The 26,160-nt window shown below is 32.1% G+C and overlaps 1 protein-coding gene and 1 long non-coding RNA gene across 2 annotated transcripts in view; both read right to left on the reverse strand.

The window, feature by feature from the left end:
• The window catches only part of dpr1 (defective proboscis extension response 1), a 707,346-nt gene extending 699,194 nt beyond the window's left edge, over positions 1 to 8,152 (reverse strand). Inside the window, exon 1 of the mRNA XM_075312145.1 lies at positions 7,872 to 8,152. Coding sequence (XP_075168260.1) covers positions 7,872 to 8,082 — 211 coding nt within the window. The 5' untranslated portion in view covers positions 8,083 to 8,152. The remainder of the gene's footprint in view (positions 1 to 7,871) is intronic.
• Positions 8,153 to 8,176: 24 nt separating this feature from the next.
• LOC142240442 (uncharacterized) lies at positions 8,177 to 21,841 on the reverse strand. Its single transcript, XR_012723277.1, has 2 exons — positions 20,335 to 21,841; positions 8,177 to 9,241 (listed from the first exon to the last, which is right to left on the reverse strand). It is a non-coding gene; the product is annotated as an uncharacterized LOC142240442 (long non-coding RNA).
• Between the last annotated feature and the right edge of the window lie 4,319 nt (positions 21,842 to 26,160).

Consider the following 26,160-nt stretch of genomic DNA (forward strand, 5'->3'; position numbering starts at 1 on the left):
GAATTATTACGTTTTAAGAAAGTTTAATATTTTTTTGCGTACGTTAATTATTTAAAATAACTAAAACAGAGGAAACAATTGTACACAAATGAAGCATACAGATTAACTAAATTCGCGTCTGCCACAAAATAGTTCAGAATTTCTTAAAATTTGTAAACAATGAGCCCATCATGAACTTCGCATGGTACTAAGACATTTTTGCAATTTTCAACTCTAACCTTTTCCTTCAAACTTCGAAATTTTCTTTAACAAGTGAAAAAAAAATTAATTATGTCTAATAAATTTTCTTGAATTTGTCGAAAATTATTTACTCAGTTTAGTAAAAATTTTCTAAAATTAATCTACTTTTTTTTCTAAAACTAACTAAAATTTTCTTTCCTGGAGGGTTCACTGTTTTTTCAGTGTATACTACTAAGTACGGATACGGATAATGCAAATCGAGTGAGAACTACATTCAAAAAGTATACTTGGAGCCAAAGAAGCTGTTTCTTTAACAAAAAGACATTTTATGGGGCTAACTAGATTTTCCGCCGGGCTCTTCAAAATTTAAATTAGGATCAAACTTATAACAAATACTTCAGCAGAATTTTTGTGTTCTTAAATTTCAAAAAAATTTGCAACCAAATCTGCAAACTTTTCAAAATTAAAACAAGTAAGGAAAGTCTAAAGTCGGCGGGGCCGACTATATTATACCCTGCACCACTTTGTAGATCTAAATTTTCGATTCCATATCACATCCGTCAAATGTTTTGGTGGCTATATATAAAGGTTTGTCCCAAATACATACATTTAAATATCACTCGATCTGGACAGAATTTGATAGACTTCTACGAAATCTATAGACTCAAAATTTAAGTCCGCACTAGGGAGGAACACAATGTTAGTAAAAAAATATGGGAAACATTTAAATCTGAAGCAATTTTAAGGAAACTTTGCAAAAGTTTATTTATGATTTATCGCCTGATATATATGTATTAGAAGTTTAGGAAGATTAGAGTAATTTTTACAACTTTTCGACTAAGCAATGGCGATTTTACAAGGAAAATGTTGGTATTTTGACCATTTTTGTCGAAATCAGAAAAACATATATATGGGAGCTATATCTAAATCTGAACCGATTTCAACCTGATATGGCACGCATAGCAACAATGCTAATTCTACTCCCTGTGCAAAATTTCAACTAAATCGGAGCAAAAAATTAGCCTCTGTGGTCATATGAGTGTAAATCGGGCTAAAGCTATATATGGGAGCTATATCTAAATCTGAGCCGATTTCCACCAAATTTGATACGCATAGCTATAATGCTAATTCTACTCCCTGTGCAAAATTTCAACTAAATCGGAGCAAAAAATTGGCCTCTGTGGACAAAGGAGTGTAAATCGGGCGAAAGCTATATATGGGAGCTATATCTAAATCTGAACCGATTTCAACCAAATTTGGCACGCATAGCTACAATGCTAATTCTACTCCCTGTGCAAAATTTCAATTAAATCGGAGTAAAAGATTGGCCTCTGTGGTCATATGAATGTAAATCGGGCTAAAGCTATATATGGGAGCTATATCTAAATCTGAACCGATTTCCACCAAATTTGACACGCATAGCTATAATGCTAATTCTACTCCCTGTGCAAAGTTTCAACTAAATCGGAGCAAAAATTTGGCCTCTGTGGGCAAATGAGTGTAAATCGGGCGAAAGCTATATATGGGAGCTATATCTAAATCTGAACCGATTTGGCTGATATTTTTCAAGTTTGTCGAGACTCATAAAATATTCGGATGTATGGAATTTGAGGAAGATCGGTTGATATACACGCCAATTATGACCAGATCGGTGAAAAATATATATGGCAGCTATATCTAAATCTGAACCGATTTTTTCCAAAATCAATAGGGATCGTCTTTGAGCCGAAACGGGACCCTATACCAAATTTTAGGACAATCGGACTAAAACTGCGAGCTGTACTTTGCACACAAAAATACATCAACAGACAGACAGACAGACAGACGGGCATCGCTAAATCGACTCAGAATTTAATTCTAAGACGATCGGTATACTAAAAGATGGGTCTCAGACTTTTCCTTCTTGGCGTTACGTACAAATGCACAAACTTATTATACCCTGTACCACAGTAGGTGAAGGGTATAAAAATTAAGTTTCAAAAATTAAACTAAGCCACTACTTGAAGCTTTTTTATCTTTAGTCCAAAGATTCCATATCTCAATATTTTTTATTTTATATTTTAATTTAAAAAAGCTTGCGTAAATTGCTTGTTTCTTAAACTCAGAAAAAGTTTCTCTTAGCACAACCCAGCAAAAAAAAGCGTCGCCAAAAAAGTAATGAAAATGTTCTTTTTGGATCCGGAAGTGGTGCAAAATTGACGCAGAAGCGATGAATTTGACATGGGCTAGTCATAGGATGGAAGTCCTCTATTTCAACAGCCGTTGCACTGAATTAACATCACTTCTTTAAACAGAAAAAAATTTCACGAACATTTTTCCAATCAAAATCTTAATTGAATTTTAAAAAATATTCAATTAAAAATTTAAATGATACAACAATTTTTTAATTGAAATAAAAATCAATCACACAAACTAATAGTATCAATTAATTTTTTAATTGGATCAATTAATTTTTAATTGACTGTCAATTAATTTTTTAATTGATGCTATCATTTCTGTGATTGAAGACATTTCAATTAAAAAATTAATTGGATCAATTAATTTTGTGGTTGAATCAGAAAAATATTTTTTTGTGTGTAGGTGTGACCCGGTTTCAATGTTTTGGATGTCAATTAAAAAATCCTGTGATATTTTGTCAAATAAATAATTTTTATAATTTTTTTTATAATTTTTAATGGATTCTAACGCTTGTCTGAAAAGTTTGACCTTAAATATTTTTAAAAATTCACAATTTTTCAGACCGGATTTAGAATTTTTTTCGACAAAATTTAAATATTTTGTACCATTTTATGAATTCTTACTCTATTTTTTTAACCTATTTGAAACAAAAAAAGTTAAAATTACCCATTAAAAATATGAAATAAAACAAGTATATACAGCATTTAGTTCGGCCGGGCCGAATCTTAAATACCCACCACCATGAACCAAATATTAGGGTTTCCTTTGAAACCCTTGAGGACTTGAGGACACTTCCCGAAGATAAATTTAAAGATTTCACCTATGAGGACTATATCAGATTCTGGATTTATAAGAACCATTTATTTATAAAATAACGTCTTGATTTGAAATCTTAAATCTGCAGAAGTAAAATCTGGAAATTTTACATTGAGTTTCAAGCAATTTTCATGATCAGTGCGCCTTCTACACCCTCAAGAATGAAGTCGGTCTATATGGAGGCATTGCCAAATGGACCGATAAAAACTTAATCCGATACACGTTTTTGTGAGCCCAAAATACCAGAATATTTACAATTTCAGGCAAATCAGATAAAAACTACGGTTTCTAGAAACCCAAAGAGTTAAATCGAGAGATCGTTCTTATGGGGGCTATACTAAAATATGGACCGATACTCACCGGTTTCGGCACACCTCTTTATGACCCGAAAATACCTCTAGATTTCCAATTTCAGGCAAATAGGATAAAAACTTCGGATTCTAGAAGCCCAAGAAGCAAAATCGGGAAATCGGTCTATATGGGGGCTATACCAAAATATGGACCGATACTCAACATTTTCTGCACACATCTTTATGGTCATAAAATACCTCTAGATTTCCAATTTCAGACAAATTGGATAAAAACTACGGTTTCTATAAGCCCAAGACCCCAAATCGGGAGGACGTTTTATATGGGGACCATACCAAAACATGGACCGATACTCACAATTTTTGGCACACGTATTTGTGGTCCTACAATACCTCTAGATTTCCAATTTCAGGTAAATTGAATAAAAACTGCGGTTTCTATAAGCCCAAGAAGTAAAATCGAGAGATCGGTCTGAATGGGGGCTATACCAAAACATGGACCGATACTCACCATTTTTGGCACACCTCTTTATGGTCATAAAATACCTCTAGATTTCAAATTTCAGGCAAATTGGATAAAAACTACGATTTCTATAAGCCCAAGACCCCAAATCGGGAGGTCGGTTTATATGGGGACTATATCAAAACGTGGACCGATATAGCCCATCTTCAAACTTGACCTGCCTGCAGACAAAAGACGAGTTTGTGCAAAATTTCAGCACGATTGCTTCATTATTGAAGACTGTAGCGTGATTACAACAGACAGACAGACAGACGGACAGACGGACATCGTTATATCGTCTTAGAATTTCTCCCTGATCAAGAATATATATACTTTATATAGTCGGAAATCGATATTTCGATGTGTTACAAACGGAATGACAAACTTATTATACCCCCGTCACCATTCTATGGTGGTGGGTATAAAAATAGCGAAAAAAAACTTCCTGGGTACTTAAAATAAAGAACATCATTGGGAGTACATCTTCTGGAAGTGCTTTTAAAGATGTGCCATTGGAAGAACATCCACATTTTTTGCTGGGAAGTAATTTACAATAAAAGAGAATTTCGTTTGTTCAAAATTTTATTCATCAGTAAATTACTTTTTCTTTGGGTGTAAATAATTTTATTTATGAAAATTTGGAGGGAAATATATAAGGGAACTATATAGATTTGATCTGACTTTTTTCCAAAATCAATAATGTTCGTCCGTCGTATAAATTGCCCTTATTTTGTCAAATGACAAATAAATGATGGATATGCTCATGGATGATAAAGGACAAATGTTTCAAGTAGCCATATTTAAACTCAAACCAAGGATGGGTAAGTAATGGTAGCTGCCTATTTTTCGAGGCCATTGTGACTGGTGCCCGTCTCTAGTTTTAGTTCGAACGACGTTTGACATTTCAAAGAAACCACTTAGAGAATCTATGAAACGCTCGGAAATGCCACCAGCATTACTATGAGTCGATAATCCAGCTCTGAAAAATTGTGGGTTTTTTATCGAAACTGTAATTGAACCCAAGACCCTTTGTAGTTAAGGTGGGTATGCTAAAAATCAAATCAAATTAAAGCTACTGTAATGCAATGATTACCAAGCCAACGTGGCATAAAAATGGCAAGAATTCAATTTCAGTTTCAAACCAACACCAAAAAATTTTGAGTGGTGGTTTATCCCCTCTCAGTGATGCAGGCTACATTTCTGAGTATTTCAAAACTTCTCTAAATTATTTCACTGCTCAAAATATAAAGTATAATTTAGCTCAATTTTCGTACGCCTAGTTCATTCTTGCAGTAAAAAAGTTTACTTTTTTCCCTTATTCATAATTACGAAAATATTAAAAAATACAGTGGTGACGAAAATGCTTCAATTTGAGAAAATGTAGACCGACAATCCGGGTAGAGATTGTCGGTCGATTTTCCAGATCTATACTATAGGAATTTACTTTAGTTTGTGACTAAAGTCTATATATACAGACTTGTGTAGATTAGTATCTGGCATTTCCTTTTTTAGTAACTTAATAGTATCAATTCCGTTCATCTACTTATCCAATAAGCTCGTATAACAATTGTATATTTTCCGATATTCGTAAGCGCAAATTGCAAGAATTTCTTTTTCTTATAACGGAAAAATAGAGATAATCCCAGACTCCAATCCAAATGTAATTTGCACTTCTCATTAAAGAGAACTACTTTACCACGATTTAAGTTCATAAAATACAGGGTTAGGAAATTATGGCCAAAGGAAACTTTTGCGATTTCGAATATCGGAACATGGGGGATTCCCCATGTGGGTTTACGATCAAAGTTAGATTTCAATGTTTTAATGGGATTTGTAATTTTTTTATAAGACCTATTTTACAGATCTAAATTTTTCAAAAAATAGTTTCCCTCAGTGTAAATGTATGCAAATGTTTTCATTAGCAAATAAACGACAAAAATATTGTGCCTATCTTGGCCCTATTATACTGTCTCCAACGTTCCGTTTGACAAATACAAATACCAATACAAACACAACAACAACAACGGATGCCATAGAAAAGCATAGAACAACATTGAATTATACAAGCAAGAAAAAAAAATGGCCACGAAATGAATTGAAAACATTTGCCCCAAACTTATTTGTTCCAAGTAACCGAAATTTGAAGAGGAAGAGGGATAATTTGTTGGCATGTCCAAACAGATGAAATTTGGTGGACAACAAATTTAAGGTGAATTTAAATAAATATCATCCACTTTGCTTTTCTCACCCCGTCCTCATCCAAGAATTCGCCGTCAACAGCAATATTTACCCAAACCTTATCACATTTGCACTAAGGAGTGATTGTGATATGGAATACATTTCGGTAATCAAATATCTGGAGACCTTTTATGGCCTTTGTGTCATGGCATTAACATGAGGTAACGGACCAAACAAAAAAAAATTGAGTGAAGCACCTGGAATGGCAAGCTTAAATGTAAATGGCACTATAACATTTCCCATACAATGAGATGGAGAGCCTGGGAAATTTAGGACAGCTAAAATGGCTATAAAGCAAAAAAAAAAAATCAACAGACATCTGAGTGGAAAATAAAGTAAATTGAATTTGAAGATATGTTAGTTGTTCATGGAATGGCAGAAGGACGGGGAATCCATGGAGTTTAAATACCCAGCAAAAAATAAGCGCAGCCAAAAAAGCAATGGAAATGTTCTTAATTAAGTCCATCTCTAGAATACCATTTTTGGTGTTCCTTAATTTAGTGACTAATGAAAAAAATTCAACAGTTTTCACAGAGTAGTTTTTCATATAAAAGCTTTAAATGTCATGTTTAGGACATGTATGTTTAAAAATTTTTATTGTCTAATAAAAAAAAAATAAATATTAATAATGTTTATTTTCTAATAAATTATATAGTTATGGAAAATGTGGCCAAAGAGACAGTTTGGTCCTACAAACCACATTGTTTATATTGTCTTGTAGGACAGAAAACGTGTAGCTAAAAATAGAATGAAAATGTTTTTTGGATCCGGAAGTCCTGTAAAATTGGCTCAGAAGCAATGCATTTTACATGGACTTGTCACAGGTCAGAAGTAATCTTTTTAAGTATCCGCTGCATTGATTTCCCAGTAGTTCTTCTGATATGATGCTATTCAAGTATTTCGAATTTTATTTAAAAAAAATTGGGATAAATTACAAAAAAAAAATGTTTCTTACATTTTTCGTAAGTAAAGATTTTCTGAAAATTTTATAACAAATTTCAATATTTTATCGCAAATTCTAAGTCTGCAGAGAAATGGATCGGTAGACTTTTCAAATAGTTTTTTAACATTTTTATTATTTTATTTCTCCTTGCTATGTACAGTAAAATTCAGAAAATTTGAATTTTTTGTAAAGCTGCGTTAAACCGTGTTACTTGTAACACGGCATAATTGATAGTTGGGAACTCGGACTGATTTGCGAAATGTCAACGTTTGTTTATACCCACGTTTAGTTCATAACATTTTTGACACATACTTAAAAAAAATAAGATTTCATTAAGCTGTAGGAAATTTCGAAAAAAAAAATAATAAAATTTAACTAGTAGCAAATATTTTTTTTTCAAAAAAAAAAATAAGTTAAATTTAGCGTTAGTTTAAATACGGAAAGTGTTTTCTGTGCAGCTTCAAGTAAGAACCGCCTTTAAAATAAATCTTTTTTTTCAGTAATTTTTCAATCGTATTCTTAAGCCTAGCAAATGTCTGTGGAGTATTTTATTACCTACCATGATATATTGTCTTCCTTATTTTTTAAAATATAAAACATATTACCCAATTTTGAATAAATATACAAAAAAAAAATAATCTTATTAATATTTGCCACTGTGATCTTGAGATGCCCAACCCATTTCTTTTTGCTTGTCAACACTTACCTTTAATCACAGTCAGGAAAATTAACAAAATTAATCCACAGCGTGGAAAATAATGTCTCCGCGTCTTATGATGATGATAAGTGGAAGTAAATGAGGACGCAGGGGGTAAATGAGAACTCTGGCAATCGGGTATTTCCGGCTGATGGTTATAATGGTCGTCTGCATGCCCCTGCTCCTGTTGATTTTCCTCGTTGTATTCTTGAAATTCCATATTGCTGGGGTGGTTGATTTTAGAAAAAAAAAAAAAAATATTTTTAGGGGGAGAAGTTGAGAAATATGCTGGTGTCGTTTTGTCTACTGGTTGGTTTGTGTTTTTTTTTTTTTTTTTGCTAAACACTAAACACTTTCTTTTACAAATTAGAATTCAAGACATTACTTGGCTTATTTAAATAATGCCACAAACTTTTCGGTATTTGTGTATTCACTGCACATATCATGATACGGAGACTACACTGTTTCGAATAAAGGGGGATGTCACTTCGTATATCTTCCGATATGGGGTGACTTGTCGTTTCTAACGTTATATTCAATTTAATTTATTTTTTTCTCTCGGATTTTGTTTTATAAAAAATAATTCAATTTCTTTTGACTTTATTTAAGGTGAATTCGGATAATTCCATCCTATTGCTTTGACTAGATGAAATCTTCCTTAATAAGGCCAAATGGCCTGGTAGACAAGGTCGCAAACAGGGTTTTTGGGAGCAGCGAACACGACTGAAAAGAAAGTGGTAACTAACGTATTTTTCACTTGTTTTTCTTTTTCTCTATTTTGTTTTCTTTTTGTTTTTGTTAAATTAGTACCGGCCACCTTGGTTTCTAATGTTCCATTTCATTTTGAGCATATCACTGCCAAATGCTCACGGTTACATTGTGGTGTTGATCTCTGTGTGTGTGTGTGAGAGGGAGAGAGTGAGACATAGAAAGGCAATGTAATTTTGTAGCTGGTATTGTGCCCTTTGTGTTTAGCTGTTCTATAAAAATTCTCATGGGTGTAATTGAACCAACACACTCCCACACACATATACAGTCTGGCACATGTACACGTTTAGAAGGCTTTTCTTCATCACTTGTTAACACTCGCACACATGTATTGACTTAATGTTCCTAAAAGTATGCTTTAGCATTTGTTATACCCCTCTTTTCGGTGCTATGTTAGTTGCTGTTAGCTGACTTTTAGAACAAACTTTTAAAATGAACCCGAAATATTAAAGGGTCCTATGTTGATTTGGATTTGAAGACTTTTTGTTTGTTTTTACAGTTGCTATGACGACCTTGCCCCTGTATCACTCTTGACGATGGTCCAAGTGCTCAATGACATTGTTGAATATTTTATAAATTAAATTTCCGCATTGTTACGCACACACACATTGCTGAAAGTACAAGAGAAAAGAAACAGAAATCAGTAAACAAATTTTAATATGGTTCTCGTTTTTTGGTTTTTTTTTTAGTCTTTTCACATTTCTCCATCTGAATAAATAAATAGCAATATACCGAGAAGATAAAGTAACTCTTAAGTATCCTAGACTTAACCTTTTCTTAGGAAACATTTACTTTTTATTTTATAAAATAAATATTTTTGTATTCAAGGCGGGCGCTGCTTGATTTTCCTAGAAAACAAAAACATTTTTAGCTTTTCTTTGAAACAAATAAACTTGAACAACATGCCATCCCCAAATATTCTTTGTTTATATTTAACCTGTAGTCTTTGTGACTGAGTACTTTACAAAATACACTTAAATTTACTTGACCTATTGAAAACATCGAAATAACAGTCAAGTTTGCTTAAGTGTGTTTATCATATATGTTTTTGAAGTACTTTCATGTGGCCCAGATAAACATATCGCGAAGAGTATCAAAAGGATAATAATATTGAATACTTAAACAATCAAGATATTTTTAACTTTTTTATAAATTTTAGAATTAGGAAAAAAATTTACCAAAATTGTACCCAATTTATAATATCTTATTTTGAAGTTTTCGATTAAATTTTTGTGGTTAATATTTTTTCGTAAGAAATGTTTTATTATTATACCCTCCACCATAGGATGGGGGTATATTAACTTTGTCATTCTGTTTGTAACACATCGAAATATTGATCTAAGACCCCATAAAGTATATATATTCTGGGTGAAATTCTGAGTCGATCTGAGCATGTACGTCCGTCCGTCTGTTGAAATCATGCTAACTTCCGAACGAAATAAGCTATCGACTTGAAACTTGGCACAAGTAGTTGTTATTGATGTAGGTCGGATGGTATTGCAAATGGGCCATATCGGTTCACTTTTACGTATAGCCCTCATATAAACGGACCCCCAAATTTGGCTTGCGAGTCCTCTAAGAGAAGCAAATTTCATCCGATCCGGCTGAAATTTGGTACATGGTGTTAGTATATGGTCTTTAACAACCACGCAAAAATTGGTCCACATCGGTTTATAATTATATATAGCCCCCATATAAACCGATCCCCCGATTTGGCTTTCAGAGCCTCTGAGAGAAACAAATTTCATCCGATCCGGCTGAAATTTGGTACATGATGTTAGTATATGGTCTCTAATGACCATGCAAAAATTGGTCCATATCGGTCCATACCCAGCAAAAAAAGCGTCGCCAAAAAAGTAATGAAAATGTTCTTTTTGGATCAGGAAGTGGTGCAAAATTGACGCAGAAGCGATGAATTTAACATTGGCTTGTCATAGGACGGAAGTCCTCCATTTCAAAAGCCGTTGCACTGAATTTTCTTCACTTCTTTAGGTGTGATCCGAATTCAATGTTTTGGATGTAAATTAAAAAATTCTGTGATACTTTGTCAAATAAATAATTTTTATATTTTTTTATAATTTTTAATGGATTCTAACGCTTGTCGGAAACGTTTGACCTCAAATATTTTCAAAAATTCACAATTTCTTCAGCTTGGATTTAGCATTTTTTTCGACAAAATTTAAATGATTTATACCATTGTATGAATTCTTACTCTGTTTTTAACCTATTTGAAACAAAAAAAGTTAAAATTACCCATTACCAAGTATGAAAAAAACCAAGTTATAAAAAATTGAATTAAAAGAACTTCCTGGGTAGATAAAATAAAGAACATCATTGGAAGTGCATCTTCTGGAAGTGCTTTTAAAATTATGCCTTTGGAAGGACTTCCAAATTTTTTTGTTGGGTAATTATATATAGGCCCCATATAAACCGATCTTCAGATTTGACCTCCGGAGCAACTTGGAAGAGCAAAATTCTTCCCATTCGGTTGAAATTTTGGTACGTGATGTTAGTATATGGTCTCAAACACCCATGCAAAAATTGGTCGATATTGGTCCATAATTATATATAGCTCCCATATAAACCGATCGCCAGATTTGACCTCTGGTGCCTTTTGGAGAAGCAAAATTCATCCGATCTGGTAGAAATTTGGTACGTGGTGGTAGTATATGATACTTAACAACCATGCCAAAAGTGGGTCCATATCACTCCATAATCATTTATAGCCCCCATATAAACCGATCCCGAGGTTTGGTTTTGGAGCCTCTTGGAGGAGCAAATTTCATCCGAGTGAGTTGAAATTTGTGAATGACAGTCTTTCGTAGAAGTTTCTACGCAATCCATGGCGGAGGGTACATAAGATTTGGCCTGGCCGAACTTACGGCCGTATATACTTGTTTTATTTTAGAATTTTGTTCTCTCCTATTAACGACATTTTTTGGGTGTATAAATATCCCTTTATTGCCCAGCAAAAAAAATTGGAAGTTCTTCCAAAGGCACAACTTTAAAAGCACTTACAGAAAATGCACTCTCAATGATGTTCTTTATTTTAACTACACAGGAAGTTCTTTTCATTCAATTTTTTATAACATGCATTTTTCATACTTTTTGTTTCAAATTGTTTAAAAACAGTTTAAGAATGCATAAAATGGTACAAATTATTTAAGTTTTGTTGGAAAAAATGCAAAATCCAATCTGAAAATATTGTGAATTTTTGAAAATATTTGAGGCCAAACCTTTCACACAAGCGTTAGAATTCATTAAAAATTATAAAAAAAAAAATTATAAAAATTATTTATTTGACAAAATATCACTGAATTTTTTAATTTACATCCAAAACATTGAATTCGAATCACACCTAAAGAAGTGATGCAAATTCAGTGCATCGGCTGTTGAAATGGAGGACTTCCGTCCTATGACAAGCCCATGTTAAATTCATCGCTTCTGCGCCAATTTTGCACCACTTCCGGATCCTAAAAGAACATTTTCATTACTTTTTTGGCGACGCTTTTTTTGCTGTTTTTGATTAAATTTGGTTAGTATTTTTTCGTAAGAAATGTTTTATTATTTTATTTTAGAATTTTGTTCTCTCCTATTAGCGACATTTTTTGGGTGTATAAATATCACTTTATTGTAAATGTGTCGAATTTTAAATGTTATAAACATTTTAGCTTGCACCAAAATGGGAAAGTTAGTAATTCTACTAAACGGGATATCTTACTCACAATGGATTGCGATATTTTGATCTAACTTGAAAATTAAAATTTTTAAAGATATTGAATTTATAGAAAATTTTGTCAAAAGTTTTACTTCTATAGAAAATTTTGTCAAAATTTAACTTCTAAAGAAAAATATGTAAATTTTTTTCCTTAGAAGACGTTGTCAAAATTTTAGTTCTATAGAAAATGTTTTCAAAGTTTAACTTCTTTAGAAAATGTTGTTAAAATGTTCACTTCTACAGAGAATTTTGTCAAAATTTTATTTCTATAGAGAATTTTGCCAACATTTTATTTCCATAGAAAATTGAAGTACCTCTTAGTTGAAGAGGAATATTTTGCAAAATTTACCAAAACATTAACAATTCTACTAATCTACGAAACAGTAAAAATCTACCATTTTTGATAAAATACTACCAACTGCAACCGCGCTTGCAGGTCTATCTATCATCATCAAAAATACGTCTATGACATAAGTCGAATTTTCAATAATTCAAAAAGTTGAAAGTTGACTTTACAATAAAATAATCGAAAAACCGAAACTTCGATTTTCCTTTATTTCCTAAAGAAAACTGTAAAAAATAGATTTAAAAATGAATTAGTCGAAATGAAAATTATGGGGTTCTGATTACAAACTCTAAGATTTATTTTATAAAATTTCATTGAGTCAAATAAAACGAGTACAACTTGAAAATCAATAAGGATGGTTGAAATAAATGCTGGACCAGAGCTTCTTTACAATTTGAATGGGAAACTTTAATAAATAAAATTTAATAGAAAAATTTCGGAAATTAGGAGTTTTAGAATTAAAATGTAATTAGGAAAAATCGGAACATCGAAAACAACCATATCTAAATATGATAAAAAAACGAATTTGCCAAAGAATCCGATGGCAGATAAGGAAGGAATAATCCAGACATGTCAAGTACCTTTCGTGCGGTTCTCTAGTCTCATCGGTCTGTGAGGCTAAGCATACGGACATATTTTTATATTTGTAGTGTGAATGTTCCTCCTTTAAAGCCGCGGATACATAATTTACCGTGGTATACGCGTGGATTGAAAAAGCTGAAAAATCTGAGAAATAAGCACCATAAATTATTTAGGTCCACGAATGATAGTTTTCATAAATCTCTCTATGTTAGATATTCAAAGGAGTTCAACTTTTTGAATAAGTTTTTGTATAGACAATACATGTTGGGTTTAGAGTCAAATATTAAAGATAATCCCAAGACATTTTGGACTTTTTTTATATTAAAAATTTAAACGATTTCAACAGTCAACCCACTTTGAAATATAATATTGGAAAATTTAAATAATTTTAAATTTACTATTGCATTAGATGAGATGGAAATGCCAAATTTTATGAGAAATAATATTTTTTTTTTATATTTTGATGGAAAAATCTGAGTTAAAAAGGTGTCTTTAGCAATATACTAAATTCAAACAAGCCAAAATATTAAAATTATTATTTTATATAAATAAAGGGTATAAGATTTTGCGTGTTAAGTAATGCCATGTAATGCTATCGTATAGGTGAGTATCCAGGATTGGTACACTCAAATAAAAAACTGAAGCTTATATGGCACTAGAACCAGGGACCGTAAATAACTGCTATCCCGAAAATTTAAACTCAAAAACTCTTCATGTTAGAGTCAACGGAGACCTATACTGTCATATACCAATAGATTCATCTCGGAAAGCTCTTTCAGTATCTATGGTGATATTAAAAAAACGCTCCCAACTCCAAAGTTAACGGTTATTTTTCAACGTAAAAATAAAAGTTCATAAATAAAACTCTTTTAGGAGTTTTATTTTTTCCTTCAGAAAATAATACTCTTTTTTGGAGTTTTATTTTTTTCTTCAGAAAATAATACTCTTTTTTGGAGTTTTATTTTTTTTCTTCGGAAAATAAAACTCTTTTCAGGAGTTTTATTTTTTCCGTCTCGTTTATGCTTCTTGATCAAATGCCGCTTTAAATTGCTAATATGGTCACCGTTAAAAACGCTTTTACGCAGCCGGCATACATTTGCATTATCGACTTTTTCGTAAAAATCACGAGAAGTATTATCATAATTGCGACCCATATTCATGATTATAGATTATACAGTGTGGCAGACAAACCATCAAATGAAATACTTAGTGACAATAAATTTGGCGAACATAGCAAGGCCTACTTCCAAAAATGAGTTTTATTTAAGACGGAAAAAATAAAACTCCTATAAAGAGTTTTATTTTCTGAAGAAAAAAATAAAACTCCAAAAAAGAGTATCATTTTCTGAAGGAAAAAATAAAACTCATAAAAAGAGTTTTATTTATGACGGATAAATAAAACTCTCTTTTTAACAGTTTCATTCAAGTTTTTATTTTTTTAGTCACAAAATAACGATTAAAAAATAACTTTTTTTATAGCACTTATAACCGTTACGGTCCCTGACTAGAACCAATTTGAATATATTTTATTTCAAGAAATTATTATATTTGGAGGAAGTTTCCTTAACTTTAATAATTTTTTTGCACACGTTAGTTGAATTATACATAAATGAAGGATACCAACCTACGAAATTAGAGTCTTCGACAAATTTATTGCAAATAATGCGCCCATCTTGAACTTCGTGTGGTACTAAAAATATTTTTGCAGTTTTAACTTCTTAATTTTTCCCTCAAAATATGAAATTTTCTTTAAGAAGTAAACAAAAATAATTATGTCTCATAAATTTTCTCAAATTGCTCGAAAAACATTTACTAATTTTTATGAAATCGACGTGACCTCTGTGCTTATAATACATTTTAGTTAAAATTTTCTAAAATAAACCTAAATTTTCCTTCCCGATAGATTCATTGTTTTTTGTTTGTTTGTTTTTTTTTTTTTTTTTGTAAAAACTACTATATCACTATTATATACCACACCTTGTGAACATCGCTAAAGAAACTATCCAAAAATTTATATATTTTTTACTTCTAAACTATAACTTTTCCATTAGAATTTCTACTAGATCAGTAAACATTACCATTGGCTCATTGCCTTCATATAAACATCTCCTCTCCCTTATACAAATCCTAACAAATTTAATTTACTATGAGTTTATGGCTCTTAAACATTTCATTAGTAAGCCTTAAAACCAAAAAAGAAATTTTTAAAATAATCTAAACTTCTAGTTCTAGTTTTTCTTTTTTACGACTTTGAAACTGTCCAACGTCATCTAGCCCATCTTCCACACAGACCCCCATTTCAAATGTTTTATTTAAAATTCACCAAATACAATGCTCTACTTTATAGACTATTCCCAGGACCTAAACTATGCTATGTTTGTGTTGTTGTTGTTGTTTGTCAATTTAGTGGTGTTTATTGCATATTTCGCTCCTAAAAGTAGGCTACTACTTAAACAACAAACCATAAACTTTCTCAGTGTTGTGTTTTGCCGTCTTTCACACCGACATTATCATTCTTTTACGTGCTTTCACGGAGACTTGTTTGTGTGGGGGACATTGTCGGTTAGGAGCTAAAACTTCTAAGAGCTTGTGGTATTTGTTTCTGGTTATGCAAAATACTTTATTTCTTTATTTTGTTTAATGGTAGCCATAGAAGATGAGGAAAATAAAGTATTTTCATCACAACGTTTGTGACACTTTCATGTTATGACCTTGGACATGGACATTTTACATAACCTTTACAAAAAAGATTTTTAAATTTTTTATACGCTTTTCGGAATATTCTTGCTTTTCTTAAATAACTGGTATTTATAGTTGCGTTTTCCTGGAGCCAGGGAGCTAGCAAAGACTTCAAGTGCCAATTAGGTTTATTTTTTCTGTTTTTTTTTTTTTAATTTTCTATGCAAAGTTTTGCATCTTACATAGGGAACACCATGACTAATTGCTCCATTTTAATGTAGCCTCCAAAGTAATCTTAATGACTACTAGGGTATTTAAGCAAATACATTTTGCTAATTTTCATTTGCTACAAGTTTGGCAACACAACAGCGGAATCTATTATTCTCTCCAACAGGAATTTGATCGTTATGTCTTTGTGTATAAAATTTTAAATGATTTAAGAATAGAATTTATCTAAACTAAAATATAAGACACGACACTGTCCTTTTATGTGTTAATGTGGTAGATAAGTCTCATAGATGATATATCAATTAAAATCTAATATGAAGTGTTGCAAAGACGTCAAAATATTATACTCCGAAATCTTGGGCGATATACTCGTAAACTGGACACAGCACTCAAACTACACTGAAAACAAAGTATGCCCGGTTCCAAAGATTTTGTCTTTACTCTAAAAATTTTGGTATTGATTCCGAGCCAAAGAAGCGGAGAATACAAGTAAGGACACTTTTAAGACACAATTCTCTTTTAAATTTTGGTTTTGTGTAATTGCTTCTACGAAGCAAATTTTAAATTTTCGTTTTTTTCAGCTTTTTTTCTTTATATGGTATCAAAGTCCTTTAAAAACGAGTTAACGACAACTTTATTTTCCAAATTCAGACTCGACTTCAAGTAGAAATCATGCTATGTTTCAAGTAAAAAACGTCTTTAAAATAAAGTGTTGAAAAACATAGCCTATATTTGAACGAATTTTTGCTATGTAGTCAAGATGCAAAAATGCAACAAATTTAAAAACAATTTCATTAATTTTAAAGAATTTTTCTGAATTATTAAAGTCAACTTGACCTTAGCCCAAAACTTTTTTCTTTCATGTTATGACACCCATTTTTAAGTCAAATCATTTAATTATAAGGACAATACGACTTCATTGAATAGTTTATCGACTTTTGGACAAGGAAAAAAACTTTATATTAGAGAAATGTGTCTTCTATGCTAAGGAAAATTTGCATTCGTATTTTAAAGACATGAAATCTTATGACAATATTTTTTTCAGAGTAAAATAAAATGCAGCAAATCTCTCATCGAGATAGCTGAGCAGTTAAATATTCTCCTAATATGGTTGTCTGGTCACAGTAACTGCGAAGTGAATGAGTTAGAAGGGCTAGGAACTACCAGGGGATTTATAATCTTTTGGTATGCCCTTGGCTAACTGTAAGCTCATACTTCGTGGTAAGGCAGCTATGAGGGCGATTGTCCGATGGGAGCCTTGCAAGTGTTGCAACGACACCAAGCAAATGTGGTCCCGTCTAAACTACAACCGCACACTAGATATTTTAGTGTTTTCAAGACATCAATCGCGGGTCGCTCGTCTGATAGGCGAGTTTGCAATTTGTGTGCTGATGACTATAGTGATATTTATGTGTTGATGAGCATACACACAAAAAGATAAAATATGAATTTGTACATACATTTGTACAGTTTTATTTTTATACCCTCCACCATAGGATGGGGGTATATTAACTTTGTCATTCCGTTTGTAACACATCGAAATATTGCTCTAAGACCCCACACTGAAAAAAAAAGCATACTCGGTTCCAAAGATTTTGTCTTTACATTAAAAAATTTGGTATTGATTCCGAGCCAAAGAAGCGGAGAATACAAGTAAGGATACTTTTAAGACACAATTCTCTTTTAAATTTAGGTTTTGTGTACTTGCTTCTAGGAAGCAAATTTTAATTTTTCGCTTTCTCAGCTTTTTTTCTTCATATGCTATCAAAGTCCTTTAAAAACGAGTTAACGGCAACTTTATTTTCCAAATTAGGACTCGACTTCCAGTTGAAATTATACTATGTTTCAAGTAAAAAACTTCTTTAAAATAAAGTTTTGAAAAACATGTCCTTTATTTGAACGATTTTTTGCTTTGTAGTAAAGATGCAAAAAGACAACAAATTTAAAGACAATTTCATTAAATTTAAAGAATTTTTCTGAATTATTAAAGTCAAGTTGACCTTAGCCAATAAATTTTTTCTCTCTTGTTAAGATACCCATTTTTAAGTCAAATCACTTAATTGTAAGGACAATACGACTTCATTGAAAAGTTTATCGACTTTTGGACAAGGAAAATAACTTTATTTTAGAGAAATGCGTCTTCTATGCTAAGCAAAATTTGTATTCGTATTTTAAAGACATGAAATCTTTGACCTCACGACAATATTTTTTTCAGTGCATAAAGTATATATATTCTGGGTCATGTTGAAATTCTGAGTCGATCTGAGCATGTCCGTCCGTCCGTCCGTCTGTTGAAATCACGCTAACTTCCGAAGGAAACAGGCTATCGACTTGAAACTTGGCACAAGTAGTTGTTATTGATGTAGATCGGATGGTATTGCAAATGGGCTATATCGGTCCACTTTTACGTATAGCCCCCATATAAACGGACCCCCAAATTTGACTTGCGATTGCTCTAAGAGAAGCTAATTTCATCCGATCCGGCGGAAATTTGGTACATGGTGTTAGTATATAGTCTCTAACAATCACGCAATTGGTTCATATCGGTCCACATTTACGTATAGCCCCCATATAAACCGATCCCCAGATTTGGCTTGCGGAGCCTCTAAGAGAAGCAAATTTCATCCGATCCGGCTGAAATTTGGTACATGGTGTTAGTATACTGTCTCTAACAACCATGCAAAAATTGGTCCATATCGGTCCATAATTACATATAGCCCCCATATAAACCTATCCCCCGATTTGGCTTGCGGAGCCTCTAAGAGAACTAAATTTCATCCGATACAGCTGAAATTTGGTACATGGTGTTGGTATATGTTCTCTAATGACCATGCAAGAATTGGTCCACATCGGCCCATAATTTTATATAGCCCCCATATAAACCGATCCCCAGATTTGACCTCCAGAGCCTCTTAGAGGAGCAAAAGTCATCCGATCCGATTGAAATTTGGTACGTGGTGCTAGTATATTATCTCTAACAACCATGCCAAAAGTGGTCCATATTGGTCCATAATTATATATAGCCCCCATATAAATCGATCTCCAGATTTGTCCTCTGGAGTCTCTTGGAGGAGCTAAATTCATCCGATCCGGTTGAAATTTGGAACATGGTGTTAGAATGTGGTCTCTAACAAACACGCAAGAACGTAGTGTTAGTATAAGGCCGCTTATAACCATGCCATAATTTTTCCATATCGGTCTATAGTTATATATAGCCGATCCCCAATCACACAAAAATTGGTCCATATCGGCTCATAATCATGGTTGCCACTCGAGCCAAAAATAATCTACCCAAAATTATTTTTATAGAAAACATTGTCAAAATGTTATTTCTATAGAAAAATTTGTCAAAATTTTATTTCTATAGAAAATTTTGTCAAAATTTTATTTGTATAGAAAATTTTGTCAAAATTTTATTTCTATAGAAAATTTTGTCAAAATTTTATTTCAATAGAAAATTTTGTTAAGATTTTATTTCTATAGAAAATGTTGTCAAAATTTTATTTCTATAAAAACTTTAAACTTAATTATATACGTATTTAATCGGCCTTTTTTAGTTTAATATATACTACGTATGGACTATGTCTACTTCTCGACTTCAAATACAAGTTTCCATTTAAAAGTAAAGTTTTGAAAGACAGACAGAAATTATTTAGTTTATAAGCGAGCTACAATACCATAATCGAGTTCAATTATATAGAATATTTGTTCCCTATTTTTTTATGGCAAATTGACCTCAGTTCATCAAAATTTTCTCTTTTAAAGTCAAAACGCCTCTATTGAAAATTTTATCAATATGTGATGATAAAAAAAGCAAAACTGGCATTCGTATTTTGAAGATAAAAATCCTTGTGCTCAAAAAAATTATATTTGTTTTCAGTTTTTTTTTAATGATTTTTTTTTCAATTTTTGTGTTTCCTTCCGCTTCATTAAAGGCTTCCTTTACTTTGGTTACTTTAAGACAATTCACACCCCCCCCCCCCCCTTCCATTTCGCTAAAGATAAAGCATTCGCCTTGGCCTCTTTCTTTTCGTAGTACATGTCCTTAATATTCTATGGCATTTTCTTTCATTCTTTTATTTAAAATAAAGTTTTTAATCTATTTTACTGGCAAACGGAGATGGAAAATAAACAAAAGTTTGTTGACTTACTTTTCTTATGCGTTGTAGAGTTTAGTTCCCCCTTTTCCTTAGAACGACAGAATATCAAGCTTGTTACACTGCCGTTTGTACTTTGTACTTTCGGGGGGGATGTTCAGTATGTCCAATGGCTATATTTGCATAATTTCTTTATTGACGAAAACACAGCAACAAAACAAAAAACAGAGGAAAACTTTATACTGAGATGACCGAGACATAGACAGTAGTCGATAGGCAGCAAACTTTGGTTTGGGCCAAGGCAAAAGGAGATTTGATTAAAAAAGTAAACAAGAAGGCCAGAGCTTTTGCTTCTTAGGTTGTTAGTATAAGGCTTATTAAATTTTGAAAACTGGATTCTTGATTAAAGATCAAAGAACGTGATTTATCATAAAGAAATGTATTTTTCATTTGCTTATTTACTTTGTTGTTGATAATTTGTAAAATTCCAATTACTGGATTATTTCATTATTTACATTTTCATGGTTTTAATTTCACTTTTTGTTTCTGTAATTTTTTTTTTTTTCTACCTTAAAGTAGGTTTAATTTTTTTTTTTTTTGCTTTTCTCTTAAATTTCACAAAATTTATGGGCTCTTATTTTAATTTTATGTTCACACTTAACATGGAAGCTTTATTTTGTTTCATTTACAAGAGGACCACTTTGCCCACGTTTTTACGTTTTTACCTCCCCGTACACATTTCAAACACCTGAGACACAATACTTTCACCTTCTAAAGTTCACTATGAAGCTTGCTTGTTGTTTTCCTTTTCTTTCTTTTTTGGATTATGGTTTATTTTGCACTTTGTTTCTTTAGAACTTTTGTTTGTATAGCCCTAAGAGCTGTGACCAAACACAGCAGGCAATTGCATTTAATCACACTTGTACTGATTACCTTCAAACCCACATAGTGAAGTGTATGTGGATGGGCACATATGTTCTCCTAGGAGTATGCTTTAATTTATGGAGCTAACATATCCCCTAACAGCTGCATCATCATAATTATCAACACCATGCACATTTTTGTTGGATGAAAAATCTTTAGCAACAGAGTACAAGATACAAGACCGAAGAAGGCTGTTGCCTTGAGTACATGGGACCACTGGTAACTGGGAAACTCTCTAAGTAAATATATTGTGCAATAATTCGCTGTTATTGTGACACTTTTATATGTATTCCTTTTTTTTAGTAGGATTTTCACTTTTTTTCTTCTATGATGTTAAAATTTTTCATTGCTTAGAACATTTTTTACTTGCAGCTAACAATAGCTCGTTTATGTTTTAAGGCCAAGGTAGATAATTTTTACAAGCCCTAATTTTTTATTTTTTTGTTAAACATTTATTTGTTTGTATTTTCTTCAATTATTTCCGATTTTATTGTGTCCATGTAATCTTTTGATAATTTCCTTTATTAAGGCTTTGGATTTTCTCAAATCATTAACTGTTATCACTTGGCTTTTGTGCGGAGAAAAAATTCTCCATTGACAAAACACAAATCTACCGCTTATAAATCAAGACGCGTGCTATTTTCACGACTCACAGGATAACACTACTCGTATTCGTCGTTATTACATGCGTAGCCCATATAACAGAGCCGATGACAATACAACAGTGGGAAATAGAGAACAGTGTCAGCAGAGAAATATATATGAGTCGGTGTGTGTGTGTGTGGTCGCGTGTATTCAGTTGTTGTTGATGATGCTGTTGCTGTTGGTGTTCTCATGCTATCACTCTTGTATTTCTCTGGCTATAACAATACTTGAGACTGTTGTTTTTGTTCTTGAATATGAATGTTAAAGGCCTGTTTGTTAGATTGCCTACAGTAGCTTTTGTTATGGTTCTTAAGATATGTATGTACGGCTATTAAGCCGTTTAACATCAATCTTCATGTTAACCATCTCTTGTATGTTGTACATTATTAACAGATGCGCCAGCATAACTCTTCTCATGTTGTTTGACTCAAGAGGAAACAGTCTTATGCTAAAGCTAGTTTTTATGTAGCGGTATTTTCCGCAAAACCCATTAACAAAGTGTTCTTAAAAAAAATCTCTCTCACTCTTTCTCTCTCTCTTTTTGAGAGTGTTTAATATATTCCTCTTGATATGGTTACATTACTATTTCACATTATAAGAGTTATTGACCTGAAACGTAAACAAAAATCTCAAGCTCCATTTTTAACATTTGTTATCATTATTACTGGAAATCTGTTAATGTTCTCTAGCATTTGCTTACTTTTTTTCGTAAATCTCACCAAATCAAAATCAGCTGTGTATGTAATGTCAAAGAAATACCCATATATTGGCCACTTAAATAATTCTAACTACATAAAAGCTAAAACAAAACAAAGGTCATTTCATTGGTAATTGTTAAGGTAAGTAGTCACAGTCACAGTTTTTCTGGGTAAAGTAATTTCCAAACAATGCTTGAGAAAATAGAAACCTCAAAAAATCACAACTGTCTGACTAATACAATTTCTAAGAATAAAAAGGACATTTATTTTTAGAAAAGTAATTTCTTGTATGTGAGTGAAGCTCATTACTATTAAAATAATTGACCAAAAGAATTTAACTTGTAGGTGTTTACAATCTAAGCATATTATTATTTTTTTTTTCTTTATTATTGACATATGTAATTAATGGCATATGCAATCACATATTAAGAAAATAAAGGATTTTCCCCAAAAATACTCACATTTTAGAACCAATCTATTTTTAGATTAAATTAGCTAAACAATCAATTAATTACTGCAATTAAAGCCAGCAAATGTCAAAAACAGTTCTAACTCAATTTTAGTTAATTAATGAATTCGTTTAATTATATGGTTTTGTATTATTCGATAGAAAATTCCACTTAAATATATAATAAAATTTGACGTACGTGAAAATTCAATTCTGGACTTCAATGGAATTTGTAAGGTATTGTAATGTAACATAAGTTCGTAGACATTATTCGATATATGTATTCACCGTTACTGTATCACAGAAAAAAGTATGCGCAATTATAAACGTACTCGTAGATTAACTGATGAACGGCATCAAAGAAGCCAGCTTTAGGTTTTTACGTTTTGAAATAAAATTTTTAATAAAGGTGGGCAATAAGTTCGAGTTTAGTCACTTAAATCGCTAAAAAATTTTCACGATTAATAATCTATTTTATTAAATGTAAACTTTATAAAAAGTTGCTTTGGGCTATTCCCTACCAAGTTATAATAAAATTTACATCAAATAAAACAAGTATATACGGCCGTAAGTTCGGCCAGGCCGAAGTTTATGTACCCTCCACCATGGAATGCGTAGAAACTTCTACTGAAGAATGTCATCCACAATCGAATTATTTAAGATACCTAACCGATGGCAAGGTATCTTAAAACTTCCTAACACCGTAATATATACCACATAGTCCATACGTGGTATATATTATAGAAGGTCGGGCGGGCCGACTATATCATACCCTAAACCACCATTACAGAATTAGTAATCATAAGAATTTGTGGGGTAACATATAGGTCTGGGAGATAAACCGCAGTTGCATGTCTATGGTGCTTTGTGCAAATCTGCCTATAGCTCATAGTCAATGTTGCCAGGGAAAATGTTCGGTTTACCCTACAAGGACAAAAAAAAGTTCCCTACTTTCCCATACATTCCCAAACAATTTTCCCTACTATATTTTTCGTTAAATTTAAAAAATTTTACAAAACAAAAATGGTTCTAAGTACTTTATTATCTTAAAACATGAATATGCAACGTATATAACTTAGATATAAATTTGTATTACCACCACGGTGTCCACAGTTGGTAGAATTCTACCCAAATTAGTAATCTTTTTTGTTAAATCTCTATAAAAATAAAATTGTGGAAAAAGTTTCTATAAACAAATTTTTGTAATTAATTTTTCTATAGAAATAAAATTTTGACAATAAATTCTATGGAAATAAAATTTTGAGAAAAAATTCCACAGAAATAAAATCTTGAGAAAATTTTTTATAGAAATAATATTTTGAAAAAAATTTCTATAGAAATACAATTTTGACAAAATGTTCTATAGAAATAAAATGTTGACAAAATTTTCTACAGGAATAAAGTTTACCAAACATTGTTAAAGATCAAGCATTGCCGGCTTCTAATTTCCTCCTCTAGAGCCACCAAAATGTAAAAATTATTACAAATTGTGTTGAGTGAAAATGTCCTACATTGTGGCCCTACGTCCCTACAAGACGCTAAATATTAGAAAAACCCTACATATAGGGAATTTCCCCTACTTCTAGCAACACTGGCTGTGTTGATATTGCACCTACGGAGTTAGTATGCCACTAATATTGAGCCCATTATTAAAAAAGAGAAAATCGTTAAATTAGTGTGGGTAATAAATACAAATTTGTAAAAATCGAGCAATATTCTTATGTAAGAGCTACAAGTATGTATAAGTACGATCGGCTAGTACATCAAAATTTGAAATTTGAGTAACATTGGTTAATAAATAAGAGTACTATGGCCAAATTGGGAAAATCGAGCGATACATATATATGGAAGCTATATCTAAATCTGAACCAATTTGCATAATATTTTGCGGGTGTGATTAATACCACAAAAGGTTATCTTGTGCAAGATTTGAGTAAGATCAATTAAGAAATCAGGCCTGTATGGTCAAACATAAGGTTATTAGGGGCGAATTTTTCAAAATCGTGTGATACATATATGGGAGCTATATCTACATCTGAACCGAATTCGATGAAATTTTGCACATATAGTTAGTACTATAGAAGACTGGATCTAGCCAACTTTAAGTAAGATCGGTTAACAAATAAAGGTTCTATGGCCAAATTTGGGAAAATCGGGCTATACATATATATGGGAGCTATAGCTAAATCTGAACCGTTTTCGGTGGTTTTTTGCATATATAGTTAGTGCTATAGAAGACTACATTTAGCCAAATTTGGGTAAGATCGGTTGATATATAAAGGTTTTATGGCCAAATTTAGAAAAATCGGGCGGTACATATATATGGGAGCTATAGCTAAATCTGAACCGATTTCGATGATTTTTTTGCACATATATTTAGTGCTATAGAAGATTATATTTAGCCAACTTTGAGTAAGATCGGTTAATAAATAAAGGTTTTGTGGCCAAATTTGGGAAAATCGGGCGATACATATATATGAGAGCTATATCTAAATATAAACCGATTTGGATGAGTTTTTGCAGACTTGAAGGGCGATGGAAAATATTAGCTTTTGCCAAATTTGGTGACGATCCGTTTGAAAAAAAGCGCAACGTGACCCCATTTGTCGAAATCGGGCGATACATATATATGGGAGCTATATCTAAATTTGATCCGATTTCTTCCAAATTCAATAGCGTTCCTACTTGTGCCCAAAAACCTCCCTGTACCAAATTTCATCAAAATCGGTTAATAATTGCGGCCGGAAACCTGTGAACAACAAATACATGGACAGACGGACACCAAGCGCTAGATCGACTCAGGAGGTGATTCTGAGTAGATCGGTATATATTTTATGGGATCTAAAATCAATATTTCTGGTAGGCACATTTTTTGGCCGATCAAACTTATTATACCCTGACCACTATGTGGTTTAAGGTATAAAAAAATAACCTTCATGGCCCTGGCCTTCGAGACACTAGGCGCAAAAGGAATGTCAATCCCCTCGAGCTTTCAAAATATAAGATTTTCTATGTAACCGTGTATATCAAGTTGACAATGCCTCCATTGTGAAAATCATACATTCGCTATTGAATTCTCATTCAATGCCTAGAAAAGACCCAATTATATATAAAATCGAAAATTTTTAATGCACTGCAGTCTCGCCAGATATTCCCTTGGAATGA

This window comes from Haematobia irritans, chromosome 5 (assembly GCF_050003625.1).
Source record: "Haematobia irritans isolate KBUSLIRL chromosome 5, ASM5000362v1, whole genome shotgun sequence".
In the NCBI taxonomy this organism is placed as follows: domain Eukaryota; kingdom Metazoa; phylum Arthropoda; class Insecta; order Diptera; family Muscidae; genus Haematobia; species Haematobia irritans.